At 41.7% G+C, this 17,332-nt stretch overlaps 1 protein-coding gene across 2 annotated transcripts in view; it reads right to left on the reverse strand.

Moving 5' to 3' along the window:
• Positions 1-17,332, reverse strand: part of slc12a5a (solute carrier family 12 member 5a) — a 170,600-nt gene that overhangs the window by 6,880 nt on the left and 146,388 nt on the right. The window contains exons 7-25 of one of the 2 annotated variants that reach the window (XM_088308008.1): positions 15,663-15,910; positions 14,734-14,945; positions 14,280-14,447; positions 12,487-12,585; positions 11,235-11,292; positions 10,990-11,164; positions 10,775-10,893; positions 9,225-9,323; positions 9,015-9,134; positions 7,542-7,646; positions 7,110-7,278; positions 5,850-6,045; positions 5,522-5,691; positions 5,312-5,443; positions 4,204-4,311; positions 3,645-3,770; positions 2,761-2,954; positions 923-937; positions 622-755 (exon numbers count right to left, since the gene is read on the reverse strand). In XM_088308008.1, the coding sequence (XP_088164134.1) occupies positions 622-755; positions 923-937; positions 2,761-2,954; positions 3,645-3,770; positions 4,204-4,311; positions 5,312-5,443; positions 5,522-5,691; positions 5,850-6,045; positions 7,110-7,278; positions 7,542-7,646; positions 9,015-9,134; positions 9,225-9,323; positions 10,775-10,893; positions 10,990-11,164; positions 11,235-11,292; positions 12,487-12,585; positions 14,280-14,447; positions 14,734-14,945; positions 15,663-15,910 (2,647 nt within the window). Of the gene's footprint in view, positions 1-621; positions 756-922; positions 938-2,760; positions 2,994-3,644; positions 3,771-4,203; positions 4,312-5,311; positions 5,444-5,521; positions 5,692-5,849; positions 6,046-7,109; positions 7,279-7,541; positions 7,647-9,014; positions 9,135-9,224; positions 9,324-10,774; positions 10,894-10,989; positions 11,165-11,234; positions 11,293-12,486; positions 12,586-14,279; positions 14,448-14,733; positions 14,946-15,662; positions 15,911-17,332 lie in introns of both variants that reach the window. The other variant, XM_088308007.1, reaches the window with a different exon arrangement.

Here is a 17,332-nt window from a genome sequence, read left to right on the forward strand (position 1 = left end):
AAAAAAAAAACAGCATCACTGTGTGAGATTGTAATCATCCTTCATACTGTATTTAGCATAACCGGTAGTGCAGGGTGCGTCCGGTCTGTGGTTTGTACAAATGATAGACGTTATGCTCAGATGCAACCAGCAGAGGGCATCCTTGATCCCAAGGCCAACCTTTGGTTGCTTTTTAAATGGGACAGTTCTGTTCACAAAAGCCATTTACTATTATCCATCCTGTACCTGATCCGCTTGATGTATCCCTTTTCCCCCCATCAAAAACATGGGACAGGACTGTAATGACTACAATTATTAATTGCCATTGTTCACCAACCGACATAGAAGAATTCAATGCTGAGCCTGATTGCAGTTGCTCACCAAAACAACAGCACTCACGGACTCATTAAATGGTCTCGTGGATGAAATAGCCATGTTTCAAAGCTGTGATTTCCAATCAGAATAGTAAAGTAGATTGTGAAAAGAGTGTTGTGTCAGTAGCTCTAATGACATTAACCTAATCACGGCCAGCCCTCCCAAGTTTTTGCTATCGATATAGTTGCCGCTCAACGGGCGAGAAAACTCATGGGGGAGAATGTGGTGCCTTCTCTTTTGAAGCCGGACTGTGTTAGCAAAGGATACAGTTCTCGTCGCCCGTCCGGTTCTTGGGCGGCCCGGGCATGTTGAGCAGGACAAGCTTGGCCTCCGAGGACTTCTTGATGATGACCTCGTTGAGTCGCAGCGCCGTGTGCATGCGTCGTACGTTGGATTGGTTCCTGGGTGGACGCACAGATGAGATAAGGAGGTCGGCACTTGTAAGGCAAGACGTGTGGTGGTGGTGGTGAGTGACAGATGCTCACTCGCACACGTTGCCACCGTGCTCATGCGCGCATGTCATGTAATAAACAGTTGCAATGAGGTTTGAAGGATCTTTGTTACTTACAGGTTCTCCCATTCACTGCAGCAGGAGCAAGAAGGGAAAGATGGAGATATCAGAACCAGAGGTGGCAAAAGTACTCACACTCTGTACTTGAAATGAAGTACAGTTACCATAATTGCGTAAAAAAAATACTCTGGTAAAAGTAAAAGTAGTGATTTCAACTACGACGTACAAATTTAGAACACGTTCAAATATATTGAGTGAGTAAATTAATTAATCCTGTCTATTACAGCGTATACAATAGCCATTTTGATTACTTGGTGCAACAAATATGAAACTAAAAATCTGTGCATGAATTATTTTCTCACATTGATTAAAAAGGAAGAAGACAAATAAAATAAAAGCAAGTCTAGATTGTATGTGCAAGCACTCGTTCCCACGCAAGCTGGAAAATGAGTGGCCACTTTTCCAGAACGCAAAAATTGTGCTGGAACCCTTTTCTGCTCCATCTCTGCTTCTAGCAAGCGCAGCAACCCTGTGTGACACAGCCAACCAATCAAATTGCACATTCCCTTTGAACAGATCTGCTGCCCAGTGTTTCCACATGACTTTTGTTGCTAGATTTAGCAACTTTTCAGACCCACGTAACAATTTATTTTTTTCCAAAGAAGTGCCAAAACAGGTGATTTTCAGTTCAAGAGTGTTGCTGCAGCGCTGTTCATCGATTGTGAGTTTTTTCCTCCCTCTCCCTGTCTCCTCCGTTGTCTAAACATGTTGCCTGTGAAGTGCATAAGTCTGAAAGATATGTCAGGCCTTTTCGTGATTTGAATGCTACGGCCAGCCTTTTAAAATCGGATCAGCGCAAGTTGATATTAAAATGATTTTTATTAGGCCAAACTTTCTCAATCTATCTTAAATAGTTCTTACTTCAGGCTTCTGCATGATTAAAAATAATATATATCTAAAACTGACCTTTGCAAGTGTTCATTGTCACACAGAAGACTATTTTTAGGTGAGGACAAAATCAAACACATGAATGTCTTAAAAACGGGCGCATCATCATTGTTGTGGGGAAATGATCTCGTTCTGCTCCTTGATAAAAGAAAAACTACAAGGTTATACGGCATGATGGACGTTTTGATATAAAACTACAAATCATATTGCAACATCCTGTGCCTCTTGTGCATGACACATTGCAGTGGGGCAAGATGGCATGCTCCGATTGTCAACATGCATCTTAGACGAACATATTAATTACATGTATATATATATATATATATATTAATTTATTGAAAAACATTCATATATCAATCCATCCATTATCGAAGCCGCTTCTCCTCATGAGGGTCGGGCATGCTGGAGCATATCCCAGCTATCATCGGGCAATAGGCGGGGTACACCCAGGAATTCGTTGCCAGCCAACCACAGATAATTCGGATAAACTAAACAAATTGATAATTAATACGGGAAGTTTCTCCAAGACCATTATCAGAAGCGTTAAGACTGAAGGTGATCTGTAAAAAGAAGGCAAGTAAAAAAAATAAATAAAAGAAGTCACAACAACAAATGTGCCCCCACTAGTCTAAACACAACATTCTGAATGATATTGCGTTTGTGGACTATGACTTAAGCAGCAAAATCTGGCTGTCAACTGAAAATGACGTCACAGTTGTTCAAAAAACAACCAATCATGGCTTTCCTCTTTTATGGATTTGGTCACGTTCGTAAGCTGCATTATGATGCAATATTAAGCAGAATGCCGTGTTGAGACTTGTAGGGTGCATAGAACCAATTATTGTCAAGAAAAAATTTGACTTGACTTCATCTTTAATAATTCAGCCGTGGGTCCAGTTAATGACCTGGCTCTGTACCAATCCGTAGTCGTAAATGTGAGCACTTACGGCTTCATGTTGAAGATGTCCTTAATGCCGCACGGTGTGGCGGCCTCGGCCGGCTTGCTGGCGTCCCCGTCGCACTTCTCCGTCCAGGTCATCTGAACCTGCTCCCCGGGGCTCTGGGCCGCCTCAGCCGGAGCCGCCGGGGCCGCTGGGGTGGCGGGGCTGGTTGGGGTGGTGTTGTCGTGGATAAGCTGCACCTGGGCAGGGGGGGGCACAGGGGGAGAGGCCGACTTTGACTATGAGGAGGAGGAGGAGGAGAAGGAGGACGGATGGTAGCGAGGCCAAAGGTGGAGATACATGTAAATCCACGAGTGTTGGAATGCAGGTCAAAGTCACAGAATGTTTGAGAGGGACAAGAGAGAGGAAGTCGGGTTCAAGAACATTCATCTTGTCATTTGATAGCTTGGCGCTAAACAGTACAACAGAGAAACTAAAACATGTTGGCCAAACTGAGCATCCACGACCAATCAGAATTTTGGACACTTTCTCATGCTACTGATTAGTAACTGTGTCCAAACTTCAAACTGAAACTTTACATTTCATGGTTTTTAAAATAATGGAAAGCCAACATTTTGCCTTTGATTCCGCTAGTATCCGCTGTAGTATGGATGCTCGGAAGCGCGTACAAAAGAAAAAGCTAAATAAAACCAAAAATTAAACCCGTCAAAGGAAAAAATTCCAAAACAAAACCACTTTTCTCTCGTGTTTCACCATTGAAGAAAACGTCATGTGTGACGTACACGTCGTCAAAAAGGTTCTCAGCTGTCTGTCACTGATTGGTGGGATGTTAGCATGCAAATTGTTATTTAAAAAAAAAAAATCCTCAAAATATGTAACCCTAGAAGTTCAACAATAAAACAAGACATAAACCCATGTGAGCTCTCTACCTCCTCCTCCGGCTTCTCCTCCTTGCCGGCCGCTAGCGGTTCTTCGCTCACACTGAGCTGGGTGGTGACAGACGCAGGGTTTTTGCGCCGAATGGAGCCACGGGAGGAATCAGTAATGCTCTGGATCTGTGACGATACCACGGCGAGGAAGAAAAATGAAAGAAAAATAAATACCGCAAGAAATAAGAGATGTTTTTGTTTTCAAGAGCATGGTTTTAGTTTGTGGTTCATGGCAGGCAATAACTCCAAAGTGAAGTAAAACACCTGTTTTGACCTGCAGGAGGGAATAACAACACAAAGTTCAGATAAGTACCTATCCATCTCTTCCATCCCTCTGCCAAAGCATTGTGCCGTCATGCGCCACAGCAAAGATGCACTGGGGTAATATGGCGTCCCACCGCTCCGCTTTAGCCCAAAATACGCTTCAGTCCAGCAGCGCTTAATGTGTCACGTCAACTCAAATCAAGGCGGGCCACGCCGAGGTGAACCCGTCAAGTCCCATTTGCGAACACGTTTTTGAGTGCGCCTTTCTCAAAGACGAAAGCAGGAATTTTCTTACCTCCCTCTCACGCTCGTTCTTGGTCAGGTTGATTTGCTTCAGCATCTGCGAACGTTGTTCCATCACCAGGGTCTTCTCGTAGGTGTATGCTGAGATGTCGCTGTCGTGCTGCGGGCAAACACAACAGCGGCTAACCACACCGAAAGACGACAATTGTGTTCTGGTATGCATAGAGTGATCTGCCGATATGAAGTGCAAACTGTCTAGGACAAGAACTTTTTTTGAGGCAAGCCCATCCATCCATGCATTTTCTTCCAGCAGCTTAAGCCGTTCCGCAGCCACTTCATCTTGCACCCAAGATATTCCCAGGCACATCTCAGAGACAGTCTCACTGGAGCGGTTTACAGCAGAGTTTGAAGCGGTCAAAATGAAAATTAGCAGCTCTAAATCTGAGACCATGGTCCTCAGGCGCATGCCCTCTCGGGGTCGAGGATGAGATGCTTCCCCAAGTGGATGAGTTCAAGTATCTCGGGGTGTTATTCATGAGTGACGGCACCATTGAATGAGAGATTGGTACAGTGTTTGCAGTGATGCGAACTCTGTATCAGTTTGTCATGGTTGAAGAAGTTGCTGTAAGTCGAATCCCGAGATTTACTGGTCAGTCTACGTGACAATTGGAACGTAGACGATGATCACGACTCATGGACTATGGGTCTTGATTGAAAGAACACGACTTTGGATGAAATGAGTTTCCTTCTTAGAGATAAGGTGAAGCTCGGTCATCCAGGCGAGCCTCAGAGTAGAGCTCAGGTGGCTCAGGCATCTGATAGGATGCCTCATGGATCTTTCCCTGGTGAGATTTTCAGGGCACGTCCCACCAGGAGGAGGCCCTTAGAACAACCCGAAACACACTGGAGAGACTAGATCGCGGTTTGTAGAAGCCAACAGTAGCACATTATCTGCAAATGAGAGACCACCAAACCGGACCACGTCTAGAAATTCTATCCATAAAGATTATGAACAGAATCCGGGACAAAAGGCAGACTTGGTGGAGTCCAACCCTCACTGGACACAAATTCAACTTACTGCCAGTAGTGCAGATCAAACTCTGACATCGGATGTTTATTTTTTTTTAAACAATGTAGGTAGAGATATGTTGGTAAGTCACCATTTCCACCACTTCCACCATGGCGTCGATACGGAGATGATAGAGGAAGGTGGTGAGGTCCTTTTTCATCTGGATGCTGTTGTCGTCCAACTGGGCCACAGTGAAGATGCGCATCTTACACTTCCTCCAAACCTGAGAGTGAATCAACTAACATTGTTGCACCAGAATACTTTTATTTCATATGAAAAGAGAAAGGAGCTTGGGGAGCACCTTGTGCTGTCGCAGGAGGAAGGGCAGCAGCATCAGCATTCCTCCGTCGTGGACGATCCACCACACGTCGATGTGGCCCTCGGTGAAGCGCTCGCCGTTGGACGGGAAGGCCGCAATGTTTTTGGGAACGAGCAAAGCCAGGTGAGCCGCGGTGGTTTCTCTCACCAACTCTGCATGGACGACAAGATGGAGGTGGAACTTTCAGGACGCAACTTTTGAATAGTTTTACAATCGAACATCTCTCGGGTTCATCGGTCAAAAAAATATTATAATAAATAAATATTTATGCTCATCTGTCACCACTCGTGCGTATTGCCAGCAAACCCACCGACAAAGTTCCTCCAGGTCTGGTGCTCGTCGCCCTGTTTCCAGTTGCGTGGCCACGACACCAGCATGGCGTTGTGCTTGAGGCCACCCAGCCCGCTGGCTTGCAGCAGGTGGGAGGTGGCGTCCCGCAGGTTGGACGACACCGTCACCTGAGAGAAGCCCTTCACTTTCTCCGTCTCCATCAGTTTGCGCAGCGCCTGCGAGGATATGGAGGGTTTGTTTGGAAATTCAGACGTACAAGTCACTTATAGTTAGCAACGATGAAATGCCCAAAATGATACAAGGAGTCTGCCATTTTGATTTGAAGTGGTCATTTGGACAATTACCAGCGCAAACCTATTGTTGAGAGTTGGTCGAATTGCGACAACATTTTTGACCATTTACCATACAGTTCACTTCAAAGAACAAAATGTTGGAAATTGCTATGGATGAAGTTGAGAGTTAGTAGATATTATTTTACTTTGTAGTTTGAGGCAATGAAATCCTTTTGTTGTTTACAAAATACATGTACATGGGAGAATGTGACCTGCTGGATGCTTAACCACACAAAATGTAAAAAAAAACAAAAAAACAAACCAAATTATTTAAGAAATAACCAATAAAAAAATAGGGCCAGCAAAAAGGGTTAAGTTCTATTTTTTTCAATATTCCTTTTAGTAAAAAAAACAAAAAACAAAAAAACAAATTTGGAGGTACAGCATAACAAGCGGGTCAATTATCAAATTGCCAAATTATATTTAAACATTTGTGGCAGTGATGAATATTAAAAAAAAAATCACCTGTACAGTTTCTAAAAGTTTTATAAGGGTGAATTTGGATTACAGTAATCTAAAAAAGGAACGAAAAAAAACATGAGCAATTTATCTATACAATGGTTAGCATTAATAGATTAACCATAATCAAACTACAAACTATGATCCCAAAACACTGCAATCTGATTCAAAACTCATCTCCCAGTGCTCCAACAAATAAATGGTTTACAGATTTGATTTCACATGCAGCAAAACCTTCCATAACTTCCACTAACAACCTGGGCTAAATGTAGCTCCTCCCTGTCAAATGTGTCCCAGTAGTTGCAACTTTGTTGTTTTCCAGGGCGTTATTGCCATCTTGTGGCTTTTTTGGGCATTACTGAAAACAGACATATATGCATCTGGAAATTGTTCACAGGTGAATTTTTCAACAAATGATGGAGGATACGTAAAATCTTCAATTTGTGAATAGTGAACCACGTTTCTCATGTGAAAAATGATTTTTCTACCTGCTCAGCCCTCTGAGTATGTTCGTAGTTTTCCAGGTAGGTGCCCACCAGGGCCGTGCCCACGATGGTCAGGCCTTTGCCAGCCTTCAGCTGGTTGGTGAGCGAAAGCAGCCTGGGTTGCTCCACGTTCTGCTCGCCATCCATGCTCACCAGCACCAGCAGCTGGGGCCTGAGGGGGGACAAAGCCACAGTCCAGGGGGGGGGCGAAAAAAGTCCAGGGAGGGGGAAACTAAACAGAACCAGGGCGCGAAAGGGAAGCAGCTGAAGGGGGCAAGTAAAAAAGTACAAGTGGGAAAAGAGCGTGACTCTTGTTGCTTTGTGACGGCTGTGATGTGGAGAATCACATTAGCTGAGAGATTGGCAGACATGTTGTTCATTTCTCTGTTAATTAGCCACAACCACCACACCAGAATGTTGTGTGTGTGTGTTTACCTCCAGTTCTTGGTGTGGGGCGGACCTTCCTCCAGACGCATAAGAGCATAACGTGCAGCGCTCAGGGACAGACCTCGAATGCCGTCACCCCACTCCTTTTCCGCACTGCGAAACGCACACACACACACGCAGGCTTATCAATCATGTTGTCATTTATCACAAGCTCAATTTAAATGCAATGCGATCTGACAGCCTGCTCGCTGCAGCGTTGGGTGCCGTACTCCTGCACAGGCTAAAAGAGATTTAGTAAAAATGTTTACCATATCTACATGTTGATAATTGTTCTAGTTTATACATTTAATACTGCACATTTTAAGACCAATGATATTATCAATCCATCCATTATCTGTTCTGCTTCTCCTCACAAAGGTCGCGGGGGCGCTGGAGGCTATCCCAGCTATCTTCGGGCAGTAGGCAGGGTACACGCTGAACTGGATGCCAGCCAATCACACGGCACACATAGACAAACAACCATCCGTGCTCACACTCATACCTGGGGGCAATTTAGAGTGCTCAATCAAACTGCCATGCATGTTTTTGGAATGTGGGAGGAATACCCGGAGAAAACCCATGCAGGCCCGGGGAGACCATGCAAAATCCACACAGGAAGGCAGGAGCCGGAATCTATCCCATGACTGCTGCACTTGTGAGGCCATCGTACTAACCAGTCGGCCACCGTGCTGCCCCAATGATATTAATGAAATGAAATGAGTTAAAGGTGGCCATTTTTCAACTTTATTCGTCTATAACTTTATTCTGTTACTGTATACCAATTAAGTGAGTTACTTGCCTGCTTGTACTTGACTGAACAAATCTCAAAGTACAACTTCGGCATGTTTATGATCAGTTAGGTTTCGTTTTATTTTCTAACTTTCATGAAATCTCTTGTTAAAAGCGTGTGTTAAATTGATTCTCAGTGGTCGACAGTATTCTACATATTAGTTTAGATATATTTTATTCATTGTATGGGACGGCACGGTGCTCGACTGGTTAGCACGATGGCCTCACAGTTCAGAGGTGGGTTCGATTCTGGCTACGGCATCCCTGTGTGGAGTTTTCATGTTCTTTCTTGTGCCTGTGTGTATTGTCTGGGGCTATTCTGATTTCCTCCCACATTCCAAAAACATGCATGATAAGTTATTATTAATTGAGTTATTGATTCAATTATTCTTTTAGTTTTTTTTCCATTTTCTTTATCTATTGTATTATTTGTTGGTATTTTTGTTTCCTTTTTTTTCGTTTTATTTTTTGGATTCTTAGATTACGGTTAAAAAAAAAATCCAAATATGATCAAACAAATGCTCATTAATTAAATGTTTTTGTATTTTTATCAGATATTTAGCTCTCCATTACAAAAGAGAAGAGGCATTTTGTATTTCAGAAAATGTTTCTACCTATGGATGTTGATTTGATCTGACACCATCTCAAAATATAACTACAATGTTCATATTGAGCTAAAATATTATCACTCACCCTGCAAACTCAATATACTTGTAGATGGAGCCAGCAATCACCATGGCAACAATGGCGTAGTACCAGGAGCACAGGAACATGAGCGTGAGACACAAGCTCATACCCAGAAAGGACAGAGTCCTGCGGGGAACAAAAGACTCAGGCTGTGAGAAGGAGTGCGGCCTTCATGAATAAAGGACAAGGAGGAGAATTGGTGTTTTGGACGCGCACCAGTGGTAGAACTTAAAGCGGGGCCTCCAGTTGGGGGTCCGCAGGAGAGTCTGCAAGGCGCAAGCCAGGTTCACGAACATGTAGCACATGAGGAAAAACCTGAGGGGGAATGCGCAAAACACGGGCTGAGAAAAAGAAATAAGACTGTTAAAATAAAGTGGATATCATTTTTATTGCTGACCTCATTTGGGTTCTCAATTCTATTTATGACATTTTTAAATTTTATATTTGAATTTTCAGATTTGTCATGTCTTACAAAAAGAGACCACACAATTCATGAGTGGGAAGCTGTTTGGAAAATGAAAGATATTGTGTCAGAGTTTCAAAAGGTTACCTGCGGGGTACCACAGGGGTCAGTGATTGGAACAAAACTATTCCTTATGTTCATGAAATTTGCAGTGTTACAGATTTTTGCAGGTGACACAAATAAGCAATGTTCTGGTAAAAAACAATGAATTCAAAAGAAATCAAAATAACTATTGGGTGACAACGAAGGAGGAGGAGGATTTAGAAAGTTTCAATTTGTGGTTTGATGTAAATGAACTGTCTCTTAGTATCAAGAAAACCAAATTTATAGACTTTGGCTATCCGAAAAATATAAAAGGTGATACCACACTAAAATTCTGTCAAGTTCTTACTGAACGAGTTTTTGAAACAGAATTCCTTGGCAACTGATTTTATGTTTATTCTATTTCTTATATAATTAAACTTGTTGGTTCTTTTATCTCAGACATTTTTTTTCCTAGGTTGTTATTTACCTAACATGTCTCGGCGGATGTCTTTCGCCTTCTCCAGAGTGTCACATGATGGTGTGTTACTGCACCATGCGCGTTACACTGAAGAAGGCAAAAGACTGACGCCGAAACATATCAGGTAAATCACAACCTAAAAAAAAAAAACGACCAGTTCCTAAAATTCCTTGGTGTTAGGATAGATGATACATTAACATGAAAACAACATCAATTAGAATTTTAAATAATTATTATTAATCTACCCACAAAGCATTAATAAATGCAATTGTGTTTTTGCACAAACAAGCAATAAGTATTATTAATAAGACGTAATACGGTCATACAAACTTATTCTTTTTAAATCAAGACGTAAACTAGGAATGCAACTAATGGTAAGTGCAAAAACACAATCACTTCCTTACTTCGTGCAAAGGTTCTTTTTAATTCGAGTCTCAGATTGATTCGAGGTTTGTAAGTTTATTGTACAAAAAGTTGAAAAGGAATTAAAGGATGTATTGTTTTGTGTTGTTGGAGTTAAATATTAGAATAATGCAAACAGAAATATGAACAATTGTGATCCACTTGAATTTTTGAAGTACTTGTTCACAAAGCTCATTTTGGAAGCCTGTCAATCCTGTTTACCAGAGACACAAACATAAGTGGAGGGTTATTAAAACTTTTACACTTGCTGGACAAGATCATCTGTATTCTCATTGCTTCCTTTTGGAAAACGCCATTAAAAAACAATTTTCACTCTGTACTGCAAATCCCTAGAATGCACTTTACTTAGCTCCTCCTGAACAGGTTAAAAAAACTTACATTGACAAGATGGGAGCCACTGAGTCCAGGGAGGCGATGAGGATGCCGCTCTCGCAGATAAATGCGGTCAGCAGCAACGACCATGTGGGCTCCCCGTTGGCTTTCCCGTGTCCAAAGATCTAAAAAACATAACCCCAAAAAATAACTACTTGTCTACTTTTGTAAAGGAAATGAATTAGTCCTTCTCCTTTTGAGATGGCGTTGATAAGACTGACCCGTAGCGCGGGTACGATTCCATCCTTGGCGATGGCCTGCAGAAGACGCGGTGCCCCCGTCAAGCTCTGCAGTCCAGCCCCGCAGGTGGAGAAGAAGGAGCCAATCACGATCACCCACGGCGACGGCCATGCCAACGTGCCGATAACCAAGTTCCCGTGCACCCCTTCTCCGAACCTAAGCCAGGGTGGGTTGCGTCAATTTAGAGTCTCCCTGAAAGCATCATGAGGGGAGGGGGCGCACTTACTTATCTCGGAGGACCACGCCGTCGATGCAGGCGCCAAACAGAATGACGCTGGACATGTCTGAGAAGGTTTCATTCAGGAACACACAGCGTTGATGAGCGTATTTCTTCAAATAGTTTCTGTGGGTCGTTGTTCACTCAGCTGAAGACATGGCCGAGCTTTCATTTGAGGGAGGCATCCACTTGCGAGGAGGTCTTTATTCGTTCAAAACGCTTGCTTCAAAGGATGGTGGTGGCCTTCTCAATTGTTGACATTGCCAGTTCTTATTTGAGGGAGGTGTCCCTTTCAGAGGAGTTTTTTTAATGTTCCAAATTTTTCCAATAGAACTTGAAACCATGGATTAGACGTGTGTGTGTGTGTGTGTGTTTGGGATATGCACGCGTGAAAACCGAAAGCCTTTCAGTGCTTAATGTACTGAAAGACCGCACGCTTGGAAATCGATTTAGTCTGGGATAAAATCTCAGTGATCAATGATGTTGTAACTAATACCCTTCACCTTTATTAAGTCACATTTGCATTAGAAGCCCGACTATGCGATTAGGAAACCTAATCAAATTTACTCGGACCCAACCAGACGATTACTGACAGACAAGATGGACGACACACTTTAGCTCGCTGTGTGAAACTGCAGCAGCTACGTCACTTTTCACCTGTGATGTTATTCCACTGAAGACACTTTCATTTAAAGGGGCGTATCTATTTATCAGGAGGCGATTGTTGGTACAAAAATGTCAATAGCAAAGGTTGCAATTATACAAAGCGCTTATGACTGTATTAGATCAAATAGGACATTGCGGACAGACTCACATTTTATTTGAGGGATTCAGAAGAGGCCTTTATTGAAGACGCTTGTGGAAAAAGGTTGGACCTGGACACGATGTGATGAACATGTTTCTTTAACGTGTGGTCATGGATAGTGCATGCTTTTATTTGAGGGGGGCATCTATTTGAGAAGAGGCCTTCATTAGTACAAAATACTATTATAAAAAAGACTGTCGCAAGTCGAACAATTTGGTGAACGAATCTTTTGAATGGTTCTTTTTGATGAACTTATTCTAATGATTCATGTATTACCGGGAGGTGTCTATTTGAGAAAAGCCCTGTCTTTTAACAAAATGCTTTTGTGAAAGGTTGGAATTAGACGCAATGATGCATTTGACCTTATTACATTGTGCAGGCGTTTGTACACGGATAACTGAATGGGGCCACGTAGTGTTGCAAGCTGTACTGCAGGGGGCAGCACTGAGAGGATACAGACGAAGGAGGTGGTGGTGATGGCGGCGATGGTTCCCACTGGGATGGACTTCTGGGCGTCGCGCAGGTCACCGGAGCGGTTGGAGCCGGCCATGATTCCTGGACAGAAGATCATGAATGCCGAGTGTTTAAAGTTGACTTGAAAGGCTTCTTTATTCGACCGCGGGTGACGTCACGCGCACATCATTGCGTCAATGCCACACACAGTTTTGCCTTCACACTTCAAGTCAACACCAAAGGGTGTTGCCACGGCTGATACTGGTTAGGACAGGATGTAGTTTCCTGGCGTGGCTGTTTTTACCTTGCGTAACAAGTAACAAAGGGACAACAATGACAAGTAACAAAGGGACAACAATGGCGATAATATCATATAGATCAGGCATCACCAAATGGCGGACTGCGGCCCGGATCGGACCGGACCCATGACCAATGTGTGATGATTTTTTTTCAGGGCGCATTCGCAAATGATGGCGCTGCAATTCTAGTTAATACGGAAAAGGCGTCACTGATTTGAGCCAATCAAATCTTTTGTTTACGATCCATTGCCAATTGCGCAGCAGACCGGAAGAGAGTGCTGCTGACAGTCAGCCTGGCTAAAAAGTTAGCAAGGTCGATGCGTCTTGTTTTAAATGAATGGACGGAGAAATTTAGTTTCGTTCTGGCTGCAGCCGATTCAAAACCAGTGTGCATCATATGCTCCGAAACCGTCGCAACATTTCGAAGCGCCACTACGAAACAAAGCACCGCCCTTTTTTGCAAAGTTATCCGCTGACGTTTGAGGTGAGCGCACGCAAAAACATCGAACTTCGAGTGCAGTACAACAGATTTTTACATTTTCGTTTAGAGCCCAGCGGCATGCAAACGAATGTTCACTAAAAGTATCATGGATTTTGGGGAAACATAAAAAAACATTCAAGTGATGGGGAAGTTGTGAAGGAGTGCTTAAATGTGGTTGCACAAACATTATTTAAAGGAAAACACAAAGACCAGATGTGTGAAATAATCTACCAAATCCCAATGGCCCTGACTCCGTTCCAACCCAGATTTAAGTCACAAACTCATTTTTCTCATTAAGAGAAGTTAAAAAAATATTCAAAAGAAAAAGTGGTGTCAAAGCTCATTTCGAATTAGTTTTTCATGAGGACAGCCATTTTTATTGATTGTGTACTGAACATGTTGACCTGGTTTACTTGGATAATTAGGCTTGCCATTTTTTTAGGCTGATAACTCTTGGATTTAAGAAAAAAAGGTAAAAGATGTTAACTTAATGCTTAGCACTTGATATATTTCTGCAGGAGATATTTTACAGTTTTTTCTGGAAGTGGCAAACTTAAGTTCCTGGAGCCACATTTTCTTGAATGTGAAATAAATATAATAAAAATATTTGTTTGACTGGCAAACGTGTTTAATGGGAACATTGCTAAATATTTAGTATATAAGTGCTGTTGAAAATGACTAAATATTGAAACTATATAAAAATGTGAACATAGGCTAGACATTAAGGGAAGTTGGACTTTGGTTCGAACCTTTTAATTGGAAGAAATTTTAGTTGTGGACCTCTGTGACTTTTAATTGAATACCTCTGATATAGATGCATATATTTATGCACCTCCTTGCACTCTTTATTGCAACATGTGACATAATCACGAGAGAGAACGCACACTGCAACCTACTCGCTGCAATGATTTGTGAAACATGTACGCCAATGTTGCGCGCGGCACAACACGTCAGTCACATGACGCAAAACGTCCATTATATAAAGTAGCTTTAACGGTCTGGAGTGTGTTGTTCACCTGTCACCGAAGGGAAGTAGATGCCAACCAGGAGAGTGAAGAAGCTTGTGATGTCGGCCAGCACGTAGCGGTTGGCGTTGGTCAGAGGGTCATCCAGCTCCTCTGTAGACTCCATGTTGATCCGGGCGATCAGGTCCCCCTTCTCGTAGTACGTACCGAACAGGTTCTCTGCAAGGATTACAACAATGAATCTCGTGTTCAGCAAATTATTGAAACAGAGGCATTCATTCTTTTGCGTACCACCAATATGCAAAATGGATTTGTTGGAGTTGATCTTGCCCCCCCCCCAAAAAAAACTCACTCAAAAATGTCCTTTTTCTTCCCTCTAACTGGTTTTATTGGATTTAAAAGAAAGTAGAGAAGTTGACAAGGAACTGACTGAACCTCATCGACCTGAGACAGTTTTTTTTTTGTTTTTTTTGTTCTTTGAAAAGAGTGGTAATCTGGCGCTGACCTGTCCAGATTCCGCTGGTGACTCCGGGGATGCCCTGGATCTGCGTCACGTTGTTGGCGACAAAATATTTGTCGCAGGTGGCGTTGAGTAGTGACGAGTCGCAGAACATGCGCCACAGCTGCGTGGTCACCGTCCCGTTGGCCGTCTCCAACGTCTTGGCGCACACGTCGAACGTCTTCCACACCAACGTGCGGTTGCCCAGCACGCAAACACTGGAGGAAGGACAGGAAGGTTTTATGGGAAAATAAAAACATCTTGTCTTCGTTATGATAAATAGTTGGCTTTTTTCATTTGTTCAGACAAAGGAAACAACCACCGCTGTCTGAACAAAATCAACTGTTTAATATTCATTTTTATTTGTATTTGGAGTGGGTCATTTGATGACTGTTGTTTTTAGGGGACTGAAAAGCTACAGAATAAAAAACTTGAATGCTCCCATTGATGCAAATGAAAAATACACAGGAAGGCCGGTGGCCCACGACCTCTACACTGAGAGGCCATCGTGCCGCGACACTCTGCAATGAAAACTAATTTCTGTTGCCTCTCCAAATGTTTATCTTTCAAGCTGCATTCTTCGACTTTTCGTTTTACAAATGCATGCACTAAAACACTTTTACACCAAAAAAGGGGTATTGTGTGTCCACTTTAGGACAATTTTCATTTACTAATATGATGTGAATATCCCTTTGACCTCTTTAAGATGTTCAATGAAAACTATTTGTGATGAAATCTTTCTTTTTCGTAGCACCTCGCTCCCCAAAACACAAAACAATTTATGGTCTTTCTTTCTGTTCAATGGCAATAATGCATCTCTAAATTTATCTTTACAAAAGTTTGGATTTTGGAAATCAATGTTTTTTTCCCTTCAAAACTGAAACACCCTCGAATGAAGAGCACATATCTGCACTTTGCCGTCGATTTGGACTTACGGGAAGTCGGGGGGCTCCACGCCTGTCTTGATGACGCCGGCATAGACAGCCAGGATGGAGAGAATGACGCAGGCCAAGAAGACCAAAGCCAGCTTGTTGACGTACTTGACGCCGACAAACACCACGGTGGCCATGGAGGTGAGCAGGATGGTGCCGTACACTCGCATGTTGTTGAGCAGAGCCGCTTCCGCTTCCGCGCCCTCCAGGCCGTCCAGCGGAAAGATGGCCGCCTTGGGCACAATGTAGATCTGAACGAGCACAGATGCGACGTTATCATATTATTATTTAGTGAGAACAATGTAGTTATGAGCATTGAATATATAGTAAGTTATAAACTAGACAGAAAAGGAGGGTAAATGTATTATTGGTGCAAATAAATATGAAAATAATAATAAACTTTAATTAATATCTATTTTTTTTTTAGATGTAACAAAGGAGGAGGGTAAGTAATATATGTCGCAAAAATATAGTCTACATATATACACTACACATGCAGAAATATTAATACATATATAAATACATTTTTAGAAATAATACAAAATTCTTTGAAAGTTTTCCAAAGTAAAATCAAATATAAAATCATGAAGCTTTGAATAAAATATTAAACTAAAAATGTACAGCTTAAGAACAAATACGTAACTACGAACAAATTTATTGAATGTGACACACTCAATGACAAAAGATACAAGAAATACAGCAAAAATATAGTTTCATTAAATAAATACGCTATAATATAAATCAAATGAAAAAGGTGTAGGGTGCATAGTGAAATAATAGAAAATAATATGGATACAAATAAAATGTTGTTATATATACCGTATATAATTGAACTAGAAATACAGTATGAAAATACACAATTGTAAAATATTTACATACACTTTAAAAAAAATAACAATTATAAACACGTTAAAACCAATAAAATGAAAACCAAAACCAAAAATATGAAAACTTGATTAATATGAAAAAAACAAAAACAGCTAAATATAACAAATAAAATACAGTTCACAAAATAGCTGCATTCATTGAATATGATCAAATCTGACACATCTGATGTCATGTAGCATCGGATTAGAAAAATATATATATTTTTTAAACAACGGAGTGTCACACATCTAATCTCCTTTCCTTCCCTGCATGCAGATTTCCACTTGAAGGTCAGAGGCGAGCTCCTGCTGCCTCCTTGTTTATGGCGCAATTCAATCAATTTCGCCCACAGGGGGCAATTTTTCAGCTTCGTTTATTTATTTCTTTATTTTTAAATGTGATGAAAGAGGCGAGAAGAGACCTGTTCCGGTGTGAAAACATGGCATTCTCATCATTTCAGCAAGGTTCACAATGTTAAACAGGTTTCAGTATGAAAGTAAAAAAAAAAAAAAAAAATCAATTAACCCAGCCGTGGATGAATCACAGTAAAGTCCATAAAGTGGATATGAAAAGGTGACTCAGCTCTCTTCAAATGACAGGTTTTTGTCATATAAAAAAATGAGAGCAACTTCTAAACTTTTTTTTTAAATTGCCCCTCCTCATGCAGGATTTATATACACTTAGAAAAGAAGTGAAATGTTTAACTTTGCCTTTAATTCATAAAATGACATCACACAATTTAAATCATCCAATGGAATATTTTCTTCAATTTAGGACTCTTTTGTTCCTATCAAACAAATTATGAG

The sequence above is a fragment of the Idiotropiscis lumnitzeri genome, chromosome 11 (assembly GCF_059441095.1).
Source record: "Idiotropiscis lumnitzeri isolate Australia: NSW breed Sydney's pygmy pipehorse chromosome 11, RoL_Ilum_1.0, whole genome shotgun sequence".
In the NCBI taxonomy this organism is placed as follows: Eukaryota; Metazoa; Chordata; class Actinopteri; order Syngnathiformes; family Syngnathidae; genus Idiotropiscis; species Idiotropiscis lumnitzeri.